The 19,317-nt window shown below is 28.4% G+C and overlaps 1 protein-coding gene across 1 annotated transcript; it reads right to left on the minus strand.

Moving 5' to 3' along the window:
• Nucleotides 1-580: 580 nt before the first annotated feature.
• Nucleotides 581-11,227, minus strand: LOC113873463 (phosphate transporter PHO1-like). Its single transcript, XM_027511593.1, has 14 exons — nt 11,000-11,227; nt 9,304-9,616; nt 8,308-8,641; nt 7,128-7,176; nt 5,547-5,618; nt 5,246-5,375; nt 4,758-4,878; nt 3,638-3,887; nt 3,082-3,186; nt 2,922-2,966; nt 2,678-2,830; nt 1,786-2,064; nt 1,559-1,695; nt 581-867 (listed from the first exon to the last, which is right to left on the minus strand). The coding sequence occupies exons 1-14, from the start codon at nt 11,225-11,227 to the stop codon at nt 777-779; spliced, it is 2,307 nt and encodes a 768-aa protein (XP_027367394.1). The 3' UTR covers nt 581-776.
• Nucleotides 11,228-19,317: the final 8,090 nt, after the last annotated feature.

Here is a 19,317-nt window from a genome sequence, read left to right on the forward strand (position 1 = left end):
CCTATCTTGAACTAATAAGAGTGATGTATAACTAAGTGGCTCTACTCTGCGTGCTTGCCAGTGCCATGTGTCTCGATCTGTACAAGTGACACATCTGATTGACTCAGTTTTGTTGTAATTCGATTACTGTTTATAACACCCCTTTTAATAAAATGTTTTGAATTTATATAATTTTAAAAATTTATTTTTAAACTCTATTTTGATAAAAAGTTGCATTATCATCATTCTTAAGGATTAATTTAAAGTTACTTAAACGGCTAATATGATAAGGAAAATGTAACATTACTAAATTAATATCTTGTATATTTTTAAATGACTACTTCATTATATGTAAAAATCAAACACCAATACATTTACATATAAATCAAGTGATATTGCATGCATTGTTATATCTATATCTATATATATATATATAATATCAAATTTTATATTTATTTTTAAATTAATATATTTTCAACTTATTTCAATAAACTAAATCAAGACTTTTAATCTTATTTACAATTCACAGTATGTTAGATACACAAGCTTCATATTGGTTACTAAACCAATTTAATAAAGCAGGAATAAGTTACAAAAAGAGAATAATTTTTTATTTTAATTTTGGGGAACATGAAATCCAAACGTTGTGAGAGCCAATTTACAGGACAAAATGTCATCTGTCATGCATTCTTGTTTTGCATAACAATCTGTGTTTATTGATACTTCAATTGGTAACGTTCAAAATATTATTTCCTTTGGCATTATTAGAAAATTTGTACTTGTATGAGAACGTCATCTCAGCTGTCTGAATCTATGTCGCGAAATGGTAGCGGAACTGCCTTCACTGCTCGAAAATGACCAACGTTGGTTAGATGCTCATTCTCCAACCTGTCCCCAAAAGTTGTTAACTCATTAGCTTTAAATAACATAATTTTAAAACCTCTACCAATGATACATAATTCTAGAGCTTTAGCAAAATCGAGGTTTGTTAAACGGTAATTATAAGTATCTACTTATAGCACAATCAACTTTTGCTCAGTTACCGTCAAGCTGATAAGTGTGTGTTTGATAACATGTTAAAAAACATGTAAAACGCAGATTTAATGTAAAAGTTATAAGGTAAATTTATGATCTTATAAATATGAAATCAAACATGCACTTAGTAGGTGCTTGTTCAATATATTTAAAAGAAATAATTACTTATTTCTTCCAATTTCTTTATAGAATTTTTCAAAATTTTTTTTTTCCTTAAAGTAACTGTTTCCGAATATTTACTTAATAACATAATTTCAGGGCCTTTATAATTAAGTATTAATATTTCTATAATTGTTTCTCTCCTTTTTCTAATTACAGTATTGTTGCTATGAACTTTTTATACTATATATGCAGCTAACTTGACCTTGTGGGATGATTTGATTCTTTACGGATAACAGATTGTGTCACTTCAGATGTGATATTGGAGCAAGGCATTGATAGTTTCAGTCGTGACCAAATGAAATTGATGAACTAAAACAAGAAGGGCGTTCAGAACAATGAAAAAGTCATCTTTTAGCACTCTTAAAAATGTTAGAGACAGCACCTGTAGAAATTCCAATGCCCTCGTCGAATAACCTCTAGTGAAGCTAACAAAAAGTCTAGAAGCCTTGTTTGAACAGGCCCCACTTTGAGGTGCATCATAGTCTCCACCCAAGCCACTCTTAGAACAGCATTCAACGCCTGAAATTCAATACCCCTTTATGATTTTAAGACCAATTTAATGGGGTATATTGCCATATTCAAATCACAAATATGTAAAGAGAAACTTACAATAGACATGTAGTATATGCTTTTATATTTAAGAATTAGATCATCTCTGAGCCATGGGTTTTTGGAGTTGGGATTGAAAAAACCCCAGTCCTTAACAAAATCCCAATACAATTGATATACTGTGGCCATCCCAGAAGTGATTAAGACTATAGCAAACCATACATAGTTATCTTGCCTCCCATATGTGACTCTAGCCGCTGCTGCAACCATTGCAGAAACGTACTTCCCCATGTTAGCCAAATGGGCAACATCACAGTCATCAAACCATCGCCTTATACACTGATAATCGCATATCAAAGGTGTTAGTTGATGGCATAAAATGGAGTATTTAAAAGAAAATCTGCTTCAATAGTCCTTAATTCTATTCTCGTTAATTTATCTGCAGAGAGAAAGAATAAATTATACAAATTAAGAAATTCAATATTTTTTTGAATTAATTGCTAAACTTTCTACTTTATCTTTTATTAGTCGATTTCCTTCTTAACTCTTGAATTACTCAAATAGTATAAATATTAGATAAAACTTAGGTACAGTATTCTTTAATTAAAATTAAGTTTGACCTTATTAATATGGAATAACATTAAATACAAATATTTTATTTTATTAATAATTAAACAACACAAATAAAATCTAAAAAATAACACATAAATTTTGTCTATAAATATTTCATATGGACAAAAAGGTATATTAGTGGGAAAATAATAATTAGTATTATTATCTTGTACTTTTAAATAGACAAATAAAAAAGAACACTTCTTTTTCTCTTTTCTCTAGACAGATAAAAAGGGACAAAAGTAGTACATCATATCCCTAATTCTTGAAGTAGTTGATTAATTTCCTAGCTTGCTATGTTACTACAGAATGTACATTACCATAAGCATCAAAGGCATACCTGCAATGCCCGCCAAATATATGGCAAAAATGAGATAATATAAGTTATTTCTACGTATAGTCTTCCAGAATGGCAGGCCTCAGGGTGGTTTGTTTTGAAAACTCTAGCAAAAATGTGACAACCTGTTGTTCCCAAATGCCTTAGCAATGGAATCTGTAACCGATAAAATAAAATTTAATTTTGATTAGGATGCATATTGAGAAGAAGAGGGAAACAAAATAAACTTATTGCACAATAAGATCACCTGGCTAGTTAGTTGGTCAGCCATGAAAAAGTCTACCAGCAGAACCTGTAGGAATAATAAATTAAATAAAACAATGACAAGTTCAATTTTGTACATGACTATATACACCATGTCATATCACTGTGTTCAATTGTTCCAAGGAATGTAAGAACAAATTCACCTTATAAAATGGAGAGCAGACTATGTTACGCATAACACGGATGAAGCAGAAGCGCGTTGGGCGATAAAAAATGTCAAATGGGCAAATGAGAAGAACTACAAAGATCTGAAAATGGCAGTTCATGATCAGCACAAATATTTAACCTGAACTCTAGAAATGCTATTATAAATAACTTTTCAGAATTTAAAGCTAACCAAGCTATATTATACAATATGATACCATAAATAAACACATAATTTTTTTTAAAATATTAGAATACGGCTAAAGCAACATTTACTAACTAAAATATACTTATATTATGTATGTGTATTGACATTTAAGACAAGCTTGACCTAATCTTAGTCAAGCAATAATTTGACAAAAAGAATAATTAAAATAAGTAAATAGTATTATAAATTCTATAAAATATAAAAGCTGTCACTAATAACTAAATAGCAACTATATTATATGTATCCATATTTGACACAAATACAACGTGTGACGTGGAGCTTTCTCGCGTATCCGTGCATCATAGCTTTCAAGTAACATAAAAAAGCAATAGTAATTTTTAACTAACCAGAAGAAGAATTCCAGGAATTGCATCAACTTGGACTGGAGAAAAACCTGCAGCCCTTAGAAGCAGGTGTATCACCATTGCTCCAAACACAGTTGTCATGAGGGTAGTGCATATCAGAAATGCATCTCTGTGCTTTAATGCTGTGTTTGGTGAGAATTCAAATATGAAATTATGGTTGATTCTTGTACTCTTCCACGTGTACAGGTTGCATCCAAACATAAACAAGTGTAGGCTTAACAATGTGAACACACTGCACAAAATCAATGTAATGTAACCATTAGTGCAGCGATAACAGGTTTCATTTTATGTTCTCTAGTTTAGATGTTTAATCTCAGTTCTTAGAATTTTAATGCTTTCCCCCCTCACCTCCCTCCTTTATGTGCAGGGTAATGGTTTATTATTACAAATTTGAGTTAGAAAAGATAGGTTTCGCTAAACTTTTCACCCAAAACAAGAATCAGCCATTTACTATAAGAGTCTTGTTAATCAATATTCTAAGTTAAAGAAATAAAAAAATCTTTTATAAAAAATCACTTTAAAAGTGTATGGCAAATCATAACGGGAGTGCATTAAACAAATTTTTTTATTCAAATATATTCAATTATAATATAACTTAAATGAGATTTGGATTCTTACATTTTAACAAAATTTTTATTTTAGTGAATTTGAAGTTTCTTTTTTAAATTTCATTCTTCATTTTGTATATTTTTATTTGTAATCCTTCTCACATGCGAGGTTTAACTAAATTGACACATAATAACTTTTTAGTAGACCACGTTAATGATAGAATTAAAAATAAAAATTTCTAAAAATATAAGAATCAAAATAAAAAATTTACATTTAGAGGAATTAAAATAAAAAAATTTGCTCAAATATAAAATTCAACATATATTTAAACTTTTAATTATTTAATTAGTGCTTTAACAATATTGGTTAGCATCTTCCATAGGACAACTGGCACCCGTCTTCTTCACCTACACAAATGTATTGAACCGTAGACATTCCTTTGTTTGAATAATTTAGGTTAAAGAGTTGGGATTTTGATCAGTATTACTTATTCTATCATAAATAAAAGTCATGTGTGAAGTTAAATTCAAATAGGAACCATGCAATGTTGCACCTGAAAACAGGGTAGACTGCTTCCGTATAAGCTGGCTCTGTGCTAGGCGAGAATATACCACACAAATGAGCCAATATTATGTATACACAAAACAAGGATACAAAACTACCTGTACACAACCCTGTAGAAGAAGTAACATAGAAACATCAATGAAATGTTAATATAATTAAGGGTATTGATTTACATATCTATAAAATTGTCCTATAAGCTTAGTGGTTTAGTGGCCACTGGCTGGTTGCCATACCTGAAAATTTTATATGGATGTTGCTTTTTGTAGTAATCATTTCGTATTACATTATTTTGAAGTGATCAAGCTATCACTAGGCATAAAATATTATATCGTTTTGACTTTTGAACGCACTGTTAGGAAGTAACAAATGATATAATGAACACTACTTTTTAAAAATATTCACTAATAGGCTAATAAATATTAATTTGAAGTTGTTAAGGACAGTTTAGGACTTAGGGGAGAGAGAGAAGGGCATTACCGACAAGGAAGGTAACCATATGAGAACTTTTTGGCTGCTGAGGTTTTAAAAACTTCATTGCCTTTTTCCTATCATTGTTGGCAAAGTGCTTTGTGAATATGGATTCCACTTCGTCCATTAGTCTTACAACCTTAAGTCAAAATATTATATTGAAAATAACCACCAATTATTAGAAATCCTTATAGTGTAATCCATTCTCCTAACTGAGAATTTAAGAAATGGTGCTTGAAATTTGAATAATTGTTTGTTTCTTTTTTTCCCTACTTATAAAATAAATGCATATAGGAAAAAAGTGGCATACCTTATCAGAACTAATGAACTGGGATCTCTTCACTTCTTTTAAATAATTTGCAGAAGCCTTTTGGCAAGACACCTGATCAAATGGCGATATAATTTCGCTCATATCATTGGAATTTAATTAAAAAATAAAAACATGCTAAACTAATAAACTGTTTGTAACATGGAAATTATTTTATGTATCAATGTCAAGGAGGTGAATTAAATTATCAAATCGTGATACAAGTTACTCAATTAAAACGAGTACTGGTACTTTGGGCATCACTATGACAGGCAAATTTTGAGTGGAGGATATAAGTTCAGCTTTAAATAATTGCGTACATCCGTATATTGTTACCAAATGAGTTACCTATGAAATAATAGTTTTTACTTTTTGAGATTTATATATTTAAGAGACAGTAATTTGAAAGAGTTGTTCATCAAGAATTTATAAAAATAGTTTATAATTCTTACAAGCTAATGATATAATTTATTAATATAATTTTTTAAATTTATTTTGATAAATTTCATAATCAAATTTATGTCATAAACCTTCATATAGTTAGAATAGATTAATTCAGTACTTTGTTATTATTTACTCAAACATACCCTTAATTTTTGTTTCATGATAATATATATGAGACATGTTAATATTATTGAGTCAAGAACACTTGGTCTTTCTTACAGACCTCGTAAGCATGATAAATGCACCTACGTAATATAAATCAAGAAAGTAAACTAAAAATGTTAAATGTGAGACTACATATATTAAAAACTGTAGTTGAACTATAACTAGCTAGTTAAACATGGGTACTGTTTCCTTTCACAAAAATGAAGATGTTTTAAGGGGCAAAGCTAATAATACAAGAGAGGCACGTTCCTTATTATCCCTAAAGAATTAGAACTCTGTATTTTAGATCGAGTTACACACCTTTCTTATGCACTGTATACTTGCCAACTAAATTATTTCTGTAAATTTTAGAAAAATTAAATGAGAGATTTTTAAATAATAAAGAAATATAATAGAAATTTTATTAATTTGTTATACTCAATATAAGAATTTCTCAACAATTTTATCCAAGTTGAGCTTAATTAAAATTCTAATGGAGATGCATGTGAAGGAGCACTGCATGGTAGTACACGAGGATTTAAACATAAGACATCACCCAATAACTATATAGGGGAAAGGGATGGAAGCGAGTAGCTGTTTTGCTGCTATATCTTAGGTCATGCTTTGTGTGAGTTATATATAGAAATATAATTGGTTTGGGCAATTAGGTTGGTTACACATATATGAATATATTGAGATAATTGTTATGTCGTTCATGACCTTCATGTGAGGAATATAGCCCGCAATTGCGAGTTAGTTTGAAACGTGATGAATTATGTAACAGAGTTCACTTTCAATTCATTTGTCTTTACTACTCTTGTTAACTCGTTGAGTAAGACCATAGAGTGACACCTGAAAGTAAGATTTATGCATTCATACACAGAATGTAACATAACAAGGAAGAAAGAAAAGAAGTAATCTCAAATTCCAATGTAATGTTGCATTCATGTTCATGTAGTGTCATGTGTAAAGAGTTGAAGATATTTGAAGCCGTACCTTGTCAAATTTCTTGAGTATCTTTGAAAATGCTACCATATTCAATGAGCTGCAAAATAGATAGAATGTGGTCAGAAATTGTTCAACAGTCACTATAAAAAAAAGGCACGTACAGTAAGTGGTTATGGCCTATGACCCACCATTATTCAATGAAACATACGTATATTACGTAAAGGAATGGAAAATTCAGGGACATGTACTTGCGTGACTAAAGAAATGAAGCTATTTTTGGAGTGACACGTAATAATTCTTTCACACAAAAATGGTTTCTTATTTTAATTATATCTTAGTATTTCGACGGTCTCTTCATCAGCTCTATCATGTTTAAAGTTGTTCAACTAGCCCAAACAAAGAAGCAACACATTGTGCATCTTTTTTCTCACAACTTTTCCAACGCTAGTTTTTTGCCAGTTAATTTTTGACGTGTAGTGCGCTTAATCAGAAGTGATAGAATAAGTGTTTCTTTTATATAGAATATTTTGATGATATTTTAAAAGAAAAAAAATCTTGGGTGTGTGTGTAGTAAGTTTGCGTTCTTACATTAATTTAAATTAAGGGTACTTTTTTTTATTTATGAGATCATTCAAACTGTCTATATATCGCCTTTACATCTTTTATCATCGTAGCAAAAAAAAAAAAAAAAGTTGTTCCCAACCATTAAAAATAAGGGTTTTCATTATGATGAAATTATTAGGTGAATAGGACGTGTATATTACTGATTTAAAGCAAGTAAAGAGAGTTATTTTGGGTAATTATAGTTAATATCATGATTTTGAATCATGAATGGATCAATCAGGTTGGCCCGTATAATCCAGCTATCGCACCCATTCACAAACCTCCATTTGCCTTATCTACCCAAAATCTTGTTCTTACGTGATCTATTGAAACTCCATCCAACTCCACACTTTTTTAGCCTCATTAATATTTAGTCTTTATCCTTCATTCTAATTTAAGGCTAGCATACCCCAAATCAGCTTCCATCATTTTCTATATTTCTCTTCTTATATTTAATAAAAGGAGTGTATGTTTGATCGTTTGTCAAGGACTAAAACCAGATAATTTTTATATTTTGCAAAGACTAAAAATAAATAAAATTTAATTAACATTGAAATTAAAAATATATTTAACTCTAGCAGTGGTAATAATAATGATAGATGTACGTAATTAAGTGAACAATAACCTGTAAGTTTTGAGAAGGCCAAGACCTTTATAGAGCTCTACAAATGCACTTCTAATCATCTTCTCAGCATATTGGATTTTTCTCTTGTTAATGAACTCTCCGTACCCAGGTTTCATTGGAGTGTTCACTAAATCCTCCCACAACAGGGAAGTAACAGCCGTCAGTGCCTGTGTTGGCGTGGTGGCCGGAATATCAATTCTCATTGCCATCTGAGGCTTTCCCTTCTTTGTCTTTACCCTCATTGCTGAATTCACAAAACTTAGACCATTTTTCTCCAACGTTGAGATTACTTCTTCCATTTCTGAATTAGTTTCTTCTGATTCTCCAATACTTTCTGCATAAACAAATGCATATTAAATCGTTAAGCAGATCTAGAGGATATAAATATAGAAATTTATATTTTTCAACAAATTAATTATTGCATTTTGAGACACGTGTGACGTCCTTATTATTCCACATCACAGGCGCAGAAATTTTCTTGTCTGCATAGAGACTCATTTCTGTGAAGTACTCATGAATAATAGTTTCAACAATTTTTTTTTTATATTAATTATATACTAACCATTTTATCATAATATAAAAAACATATTAAGCAAGAAATAGCATTTTTATTGATTCAAAGTATATTTAAATAATTTAATTTATATTTCAAAAAATATTTATATAATTGATTTTTTTACTGTTTTCCTATTCATTATCTGTTAAATTTATGAATAAACGATGAAAAAAATTAATTTATATATAATTATTCCGAAAAAAATATTTTTTTTGGAAAAATTTTTTTCGGAAAAATTCCTAATAAATAACTTAAAGATGAAAAATCACCCAAGTCTTATAATAACGTATATTTTGACTAAATTATTAACTATTGTAGCACATTTTAACAAGCTACTTCGACTTTTATAACAATTAATTGAAGGCTCGCTTTCATTTTTTTTTATAACTCATGAATTAATGTTAATATTTAACAAGTGAAATATAAATAAGAGAGGTGACCCGAATAATTGGAGCTGTGAACCGGAGAATGAGGTAAAATTCCGGTATCAGAAGAAGCCTTTGGCGGTGGATTTTTGCGGAGGCGATCACTGAGAACTTTCTTAAGGTCTAGCAAGATGTGAAGCTGCTTGTTAAGCATTTCTCCTCTCTCAAGAAACTCACTCTCTTGTTTCTTGTAGAATTGGTTCACCTTGTTTAGCTCTTCATCAAGCCTTGCAAAAAACACTTGCACTTCATCCTCTTCCGAAAATAATTGCGCCAGCTCAGTTTCATACACTTCTTCTCCACTCTCCTCCACGGTTTTCCTCCTCACCTATAACACAATTTTTAATAAATATAAACATTTATACATAGCTACCCCTTTTCAATCGTTATTAAGTTTATGTACACAATATAAAAATTAATATTCATTTTATATATCATTTTATGTAAGTTTACATTAATGATCTAGTGCATTTTTTGGTTTTGTGATGTGTATGTGAGCAATAGTGCTTCCCACTAACGCCAATATCCGTTTTCACCTCATTTCGTGAGAGAGGGAGAAACTACCGAAAGCAGGAAAAAAAAAAGCAGAAAGGAGTTTCAGAATTTTTAAAAAAAGGCCACTAAACTCACTTTAGAGTCCCTAATGCCATTCTCACTCTCTCCACATTCTTGTTTTGCTTTTTGACTATTATTTTATTCACTCCATTTTTAGTTCCCACTTATAAATAATTAAGCATATACATCAAATTAATTAATCATTATAAAGGGTAGATTAGCCTTAGAAATATTTTCAAGACTTAAAAGGAAATACTGATTACACGTTCTTGAGTATATATTGAATTTTTTAATGTTGATTTTTCTTTTAAAACGTCAACTTGATTACCTCACGAATAGGTAGTTTTTAAAGGGTATATATTCTTTGATAAATATAACATGCAACCAAAATTTAAGAATCAAAATATTTTTGAAGGGTATATGCATCTGATTGTCTTACCATATTAAGAAGAATTGCTTCAATTCATCTTGGGTTGTTTATTTGATTGGACCATAAAGTAACATTTTTAGATTGTCGTGTGCAACCAATAGATCATTGACCATTGTCATCGCATTACGTTTTCGTGGTTCATATTAACTGGAACTAACGTGGCGGTTATACAAATATACAAACGTAATTTGCATATCCTTGTTGAGAAAACAGGCCACTTTAGTTATGTCTATATCATCATAAACTAACAGCTAGCCAGCTTTTGAAAATTGGAAGAGAAACCAGATTGGAATCAATTTTGTGTTCATCGAGAGTTTTTGAGCAGAATATAAGAAATTAACTAAATAAGAGCCTCAGAGTAACATATCGTTGTCATCCGAAAATGATGTCATTTTTTTCGCTTTTCTCTCCCTTCCTTGCAAAAAGGTTATGCACGAAGTCACAGAAAAAAAAAACTTGACTAAAGCACATACAAGATCATAGACAGACGCAACGTCCCATATTTTGTTTTTTTTTATCCTAACTCTTATTTATACCTCAAGTGTATTATATATCTTTTAACATTAATTATTTTCTCTTATATATCTTCTTGTATCTCTTTGAATAGGGCAGTGTTTATCAAACATTTTTTCATTTTACTAGAATCACCACAAAAAGAGCTGAACAACAACAAACCAGAGAGCAAGCACAAACTTTATTAACCGTAGCAATGATTTTGTACTTTACCTGAATTATATCTTGTTTATTGTTGTCTGAACTGAATAAGTTGTTGGTTATGAAGCGAAAGGAATCAAAAACTGAGAGACCAAAGTCCCCTTGATGTGCTTCTTGTTGCTTGGAAATTCTTGTTAATTTGATCCTCTTTATTTGTTTCTTGAGCTGGCTATAGTTGACAAAGGCCTCCTTCCATTCTGGTATTAGTTGAGCTTCGAGTTCCCTTGAGAATTTCACCATTGTATTTGTGAAGGGATAAAGGAGGAAGAAGAGTAGAAGAACTTGTATAAAGTGGCTGAGAGATGAGAATGTGATCGAGGGGTTTTATAAGAGAAGAGCCGTGTGGACAATGTTAATAGAAGTTTACATTGCTTTTTCCATTTAAATGCTGTTTCTCTGTGGGGCTAGAGTAAGCTTTTTATCTATTAATATCCCACGTTTATAAATTTGAAAACGAGACAATTTCTTTTTATAAAAAAATAAAAATTTTAATGTGTTTTTTCACCAAAAATTTTAATGTTCTAAGGATTTAAATAGTTATGTCTGATGTGAAAGGTACAATTTTTACTATTAGAAAAATTCTAACATAGACAGATAAATTTCATTTCTAATATGTCAAATCCTTGTTAGAAATATATTTAGAGATATAATTAGAGAAAAAAATTATTTGTCATTAAATCACTTATCATAAATTGATTAGAAATAAAAATTTAATTTTTTCTAAAATAGAGCTTAATACTGTCTCTAATAAAGACAAAGTTTATGTCTCTATTTCACATAATTTTTTGTCTCTAATTAAGGAGGAAATTAGAATTTTGTCTCTAAATTTAATGATATCTTTGCCTCTATATTCTGTCTCTAATTTAAGTTGATTCTCTTTTTCATATGTGATTGTATCTTTAACTATGCGTATAATAAATAAATAAATTTTAAACTTATACCTTTTTATACACCTCTTTTTGCATGTAAATCATTTTACATCAAGTAAAATCATCATAAAAAAATTAGATTGAAAGTACCCAAGTCATATAAATGTAACATTCATGTTTCACACAAGTAAACCTACAAATACACAAGATATCATAAATAGTTACAATTAAATTTAAACAATTTATCATTTACAATAATAACTATAAAGCCAAACTACATGATCATTCAAATCTTCATCACCATGACTCTCTTTTTGTTCCTCTTGTATGAGTGCAAGTGATAATGATGTTGCATTATTATGTAACATAAGTCTCTCAAACCTTTACTTCACGATTCTGTCAAATTTCATAACCAGCAACGAGTGTCAATGTAAGGTCCAAGTGAACAATTTTAATATTGCAAAAAGAATTTATTAAAAAAATGATATTTAAAAAAAATAATAAACAAAATTAAATAATTATATTCAAATTTGAAAGGAAGAAATTTTAATAAAAATTAATATCTCAAATAAATAAATAAACTAATTATTATTTAATACTTTTATTTATTTTATAAATATATAAAATTAAATAAATTATTATTATAATTTTTATTTTATACAAATTTAAAATTAAATAAATTATTATTGTAATTTTTATTTTTTTAAAATATAATATTAAATAATCAAAAATATAATTTCAGAATATAACATTAATATCATTTTCAAAAAATCAAAATTATATTAAATAATATGATAAGAAAAAAAATATTATTTATTATCTTAAATATGTCAAATAAATTTTAATAAACATTTAAAATTAATATTATTTTTATTTTTATTCATTTTTAAATAATATAAAAAATATAAACATAATTTAAATAATAAAAATTATTTTACTATATATAACTAACAAAATATTTATAAATATTTATTAAAATAATATATTATAAATATTTATTTTAACAAAATATAAATATATAAATATAATTTTAATAATAATATTCATTTTATTATATAAAAACATAAAATAAAATTAAAAAAAAAAAGCCGACTCAAGATTTAGTTCCGTGAGAATGTTCTGATGGCCAAATTTTATCTACAGAATTTGAGTTTATTTAGATAATTAAATAGATTTGAGTTTATTTAGATAATTAAATAGACCCTGGATTTATTTGAGTATTTTCTATTTTATAATTTTACTGTAAAAATCTCTCCTTTTGTTAAGATAGATAGTATTTATTTCTATAATTTTTACTATTTGAAATTTTCGTTGGATGAGAAAATATGATTTTTGAAAAAAGTACTGTGAGTACACTAGTCCGTATTCATCAGGTTTAGATTACAAGATAGCTAACACAGCTGCTTCGTACACGAATCATATCAAATTTTAAAGGGACTAAACTACCGAGAACCATAATGGCTATGCTGGTTTAGTTTTTTCTTTCACCAAACATCTTTTCTGTTGGTTATCTGTGTTACACGTTAGAAAAGTGTTCCAGATCATGTATCCTTACCTGTCAAGTTTTCTAATAAAACTGTGGTATATTTCATGTCTGAACTGACGTAGATCATTTTTTTTATAATTATAATTTAATTTTAAATTAATTAAATGTCAAAATATTAAATTATATTATTTAGTCTATATTATAAATAATTATTGTTATTGAACTTATTTGTAATAACTTTAAAATTATTAGTGAATATGATTTTATGGTTATTATTATTGACTAGAGAGATCCTATTTCTAATCACTCCATAGTAACTGTTGTCCTATTGACAAGTGTATATAAAAAATCTGAAAGGATTATAAAAAGAGTTCTTTCTCTGTTTTTTGTTTCTCCCTCATCAATCAAAGAAGCACTGAATTATGGATTCATTAATTTCAAACATTCTTAGTAATTCTTACTTAATCTTATTAGAGTGTTTGTTTATCACTTCTCATATTGATAATTAGATTCTTATTTTTTCTTCAAGTGGTATCAGAGCTTGTCTAATTTTGATATACCAGCGATATTACAGTTGTTAAAAAATGTATATTTATACATGCGACGAGTTCTGATAGATTAATTTAAGATTTTAAGTTTTCTTTGATTAATCTCGAAATTGATTTGGGACTTTTGTTATTAGTAATATGGTGAATAAATTGATATAAAAATCTTGTGAAGCATATCAGCGTAAAAGGAGAATTTTGATTTTGAAATTATAAACCCTAACTTTTGAATCCAATTTGAATTTGAAAAATCCCAATCCATAAGTTTGTGAAAAACTGTTTCAATTCCTTTTATAGTATAGAAAGTTTCAAATCTTTTGACACCAAAATTGTTAATTTTCATCGAGTATCAAGAGAAAAAATCTCAAACTACCCGCTCTTTTTCATGGAGTTATCTAAGATGTTAGACACTATAATTTGAAACAAAATTACATGAGTTTTGTAAAGCATTGAAAAAAGGGAATATGTAGACATTTGATTGATTTTCATCAAGTATTGAGGGAGAAACCCCAATCTTATGTATGCTTATGTTTTAAGATGATGTATTTGGTGTTGTTGAGTACGGAATTTATTGCTTTTGTGTGTAAGAACTATGTTTTTGACTCTTTTATGTGAGTTTCAAATTAGGTTTGAATTTTGTTATTCAAGTGTTAAATTTAATTTGGTTGTACATCTTGAATTTGTGGTTTGTGCTTGGTCATGGTTAATCTTTATTTTTTTCTTTCCTATTGAGATTTTGATGCTTTCTTATGAGTTTTTCACAAGATAGGATAATGTGGAGAGATAGCTACAAAAGGTCATGCAAGATGAAGTTTTGGAGGCCTAGTCCAAGGAACTCTTTTTTTCTCATGATCTTATGTCAATTTTACTCTTCAATATTCACTTGAGTAATTAAGTAGAATTAAAATGAGTGGCTGTAAATTGAAATTGATTGTCCACTATAGTCTTATAAGATTATTTTGCTATCGTATTATTGTTAATCTAAACCATAAATGTGTTTGTTCCAGCTAATGTATGTGGACTATAGAGGCCATTTTCATGCAAGTTCAACTTCAAATATATACCAAAGCATTCCTTTGATATATATTATATTTTAAGTTTAAATTTAAATAATTTTTTACAATGTTTGATCATTCACCAACTTCTTCTAAATAGAGAAAGGCTTTTGTAGTTTTGTTGTTGTATTGAATAAATTAATATGTTGCATTATATTAATAGCTCTCTTGTCACTTACTATGATAAATATTTTGGGATATGTTTGTAGTGTAGTAGCCAATGGTATTGGATATATAGCATTGACAACAAATAGTAAAAATAAATAAATAAATAAATAAATTTATTTTATTATAGTAACTAATATGAATAATAGTAATAACGAGACCTAATTTCTTTTAAATTTTTTATAGTTTAAAGTTATTGGTGAAATTTTATTTATTTTTTAGACATCAAAAATAATTTTGTGAACCTTTTTTTATTGTAACAAAATGCTTAAAGACATTAGATACTCTTCTAATTTTGGTCTAAAATTTTTTATACATATTTTTGACACTGTTATGCATATTATGTTCAACATACTTTCCAATTTGGTATTATTTGATTAATTAAATAATTTATGTTCTATTATGCGTAGATTATTAATTATTGTGATTATGTCATATTGCTATTATAAAATTTTGTCACATATATTTATGAGATATGTTATTTTAGACCATTTCGTATTGTTATAGATATTTTTCACAATTGTGAGATCGCCTTACAAGATAGATTGTAATAAAATATTGTTATATGAAAATTATTGTTATTAATGTGACATTAGAAAATATTTAAATAATGCACCTACCCTATTAGTTTGTCTTTATTGATATAGTTCCTGATGATTAACAATTATATTTTAAAGTTTTCTATATCCTTTTGATATTAGCTTTAAAAATATAATTATTTTTTGTAATGTGGGAGTTAACTCTTGTATTATAATTTGGGACTCTTCGATGGGATTATAATTGCATGAGGTAACCTTGTTGTCATAAGATCTATATTATCTATTAGGTTTGCTCGACAAAATCTCCCATTAATGATAAATTTTGTCTTTGCCAAATAAACTCTTTACCATAGCTGAATGGAAGTAATTATGAGGACTGGATTGATTCTATTAAACTATTCCTTGCCTTTTCTAATGTTGATGTTGCTTTTACTAAGAATGAGCCACATGCTCCCACACCTAAATCTTCAGCAAAGCATGATAAGTGGGCTCATTCTATTAAAATATATCTAGTAACTACGAAGTTTACTATAAATAATGTTCTCGAGATATGTAGTACTAACGGGTAAGTCTAGTTATAAAATCTATCGCACAACGGTCAGTAATAGATTTTCTGGCAAAAATGCTAACAAAGAAAATTAGCAATTTCTTTGTAGGATATTGTGTAGGTTACAAGGGTTTTAGATTTCATTGTTCTACTCATACCACTAGAGTCGTTGAGTCTAATTCTATTTTAAAAATAATTTAGAACATATTATAAGCTCTCTTAGCTTTAATGAAAATGCAATTGATCAATGTATTTATCTGTGAGGAATAGTGGGAGAAATTTATTATTATTGTTCTTTATGTTGATGACATCCTTTTAGTGATGCATCTTTTGTTTTGGGTAATGAGATTCATTGTGATAGATTTTACGGTATCCTTGGGTTGTCTCAACAAGGATATATTGAAAGAATCTGAACCGGTTCAATATACAATTTTGTAAACCCTGTGTTGAACTGAAAAATTTTTCAATCCCCAATGTCCTCAGACTAAAAGTGAAATAGTAGACATGGAGAAAATTTCTTATTCTTCTGTTGTTGGTAGCTTTATATATGCTTAAGTTTGTACACGTCTTGATATTGCTTTTGTTGTTGGCATATTTGGGAGATACTTGAGTAAACTGGTGTGGCACATTGGCTGCAAAGCATGTTTTGAGGTGTCTAAAAGGTATCAAAGCTTATATGCTTACATACAGGAGGTCATATCATCTTGAGGTGATAGATTATTTTGATTATGATTACGGTGATAGTCCAGATGATCATATATCCACATTAGCTTATGTATTTGTGTTAGCTAGAGGAGCCATCTCCTGTAAGAGTGTCAAGCATACTCTTTCAACCACATCAACTATGGAAGCATAGTATATAACTCGTTATGAGACTATATATTAGGCAATATGGTTGAAAAACTTTATTGCTAAATTTGATTTTGTGATGAGTATCTCTAGGCCTCTGATTATATATTGTGATAACTCTGTAGTGATTAGTTTTTGTCTCTACAATAAGGGCTCAAAAGGAGAACAAAGCACTTTGAGACAAAGTTTATTTTTGTGAGAGAGAAAGTTCAAGAGATTGTGATCATGTAGCCCATATAAGTGTAGTAAAGTCCTTTTGATATTTTAGATTAGTGGGAGTTTATTCTTATATTTTGTTATGACCCTATATTTGTAATGTTTTGAGTCATTGATAATGTTTGAGATATTATTCAAACAATAATTATTGTTGTTGTTTTTGCTATATATATTATTTTGCCCAGTTTAATTGTTATAATTATTATTGTATATGTATATATTGTGATGACAAATTGTTGAGACATTTTTGACCCAGTCTCAATCTTATTGTTATAATAAGATTTATTGAATCTTATAAAGCATCTTGGGCGAATGCTTAAGCCATTTTGTTGGAAAAATTGCACTTTGTTTACACCTTAACATGTCATTTTGTTGTATTTTTCCATTTATCCATATTCCACTTTGTTGTTGAGTCAACAGATACATGTGTTTTATAATGTATTGTGTCACTACTCTTTCGAGTATGATTTTTTACATTGTTAAGATGCTTATAGTATGTGTTGACTTATTTTGTCATCTTGTTGTGACCACATATTGTTGATTAATCTGAAGTATATGATGTTTTGATTTCTGTTGTCCAAGTAGAAGACTGTTGGATATTTTATATATGAACTAACATAAATCAATTTTTGTTATGATTCTAATTTAATTCCAAATTAATTAGATGTTAAAATATTGAACTATGTTGTTTAGCCATACTATAAATAATTATTGTTATTGGGCTTATTTGTAATAACTTTAAAGTTATTAGTGGATATAATTTTATGGTTATTATTATTGGGTTGAGCCACACGAAATACAGACAGATTTATAGACGGATTTTTCAAAGTTTACAGAGAGATTTTGTAATTACAGACGAATTTACTGACAAAATTGACTTGTCTGTAATTTCCACGTCAGTAAATCAATATAAATGAATTTTTAAATCTGTCTATAAATTACAAACATATTTTTCTGTCTATAAATTACAAACAGATTTTTTCGTCTGTAACATTACAAACAGATTTTTTGTTTTATAATATTTAAATTTATTTTTTATATTTACTTTTCCACTGAACAAATTTGAGATTCGTTTAGATCACATGACAATGCACTCACATTGGTACAACCTTGAAAATTTTGGGTTAGGAGTGTTGGAGGGTGACAAGAGGAATGAAAACAAGTTCTCAAGTAGGATACACCTAAAAGTGTGTCGTGAGAGTGCTTATCATGTGCTAGATGAATCAACAATGTATATTAGTGATACAAGGCCAACTGCTAGGCAGCTTTGGAAGTAACCAATTGGAATACTTGAAGTGAGAATTTTGAGTGCTCTCCAACCTATGAAGACAAACAATGGTAAAGGGTCAACGAATTATGTGGCCAAGTATGAACAGAAATGGGAGAAAACTAGAACAATAACTGAGAGTTTGTATCCAAAATGGAATGAGCAATACACATGAGAGTCTATTCTATATTAAAAATTAAAAAACTAAACCAATTAAAAGTTAGATCAAGGACACAATGGTGCAATTTGTTTTACAAATAGATACTCCAACCACTCGTAATGGAAAAATAATAGAAGATGGTAGAGAGAAAGGGAGATGAGAGAGACATGGAAAAATGAAAATTGAGGCGGAAAAAGAAGGAAAGATAAAGTATTGATCTATTTCGCATGTTACAGATGACAGATATTTTTGTTTGTAATTAGTTTAATAAAATGCAACATTTAAACACCAACCACCATTTTTTCATAGTTTTTTCTCCTTTATTTACATGAAAATACAATAGATGAATAGTCATCGATAAAATATTATCTAAAAATTCTATTTTTAATATTCTATTTCATTTATTTAATATATATATATATATATATATATATATATATATCTCCCATCAATAGGATTAGTAAATGATAATAACGAACAAGTAGGTATTAAGAAAAGATTTTTTTTTCAATTATATCTAATTATAAAATAATATCTGAAATATTCTAAAAATAAATGATAATTATAGATGAAAATTTTCATTTGTAATTCTCACTCAATATTTCAAACCTTAGTTTTAAATTACAGATAGA

The sequence above is a fragment of the Abrus precatorius genome, unplaced genomic scaffold, assembly GCF_003935025.1.
Source record: "Abrus precatorius isolate BTA unplaced genomic scaffold, Abrus_2018 Scaffold7, whole genome shotgun sequence".
NCBI classification, from domain to species: domain Eukaryota; kingdom Viridiplantae; phylum Streptophyta; class Magnoliopsida; order Fabales; family Fabaceae; genus Abrus; species Abrus precatorius.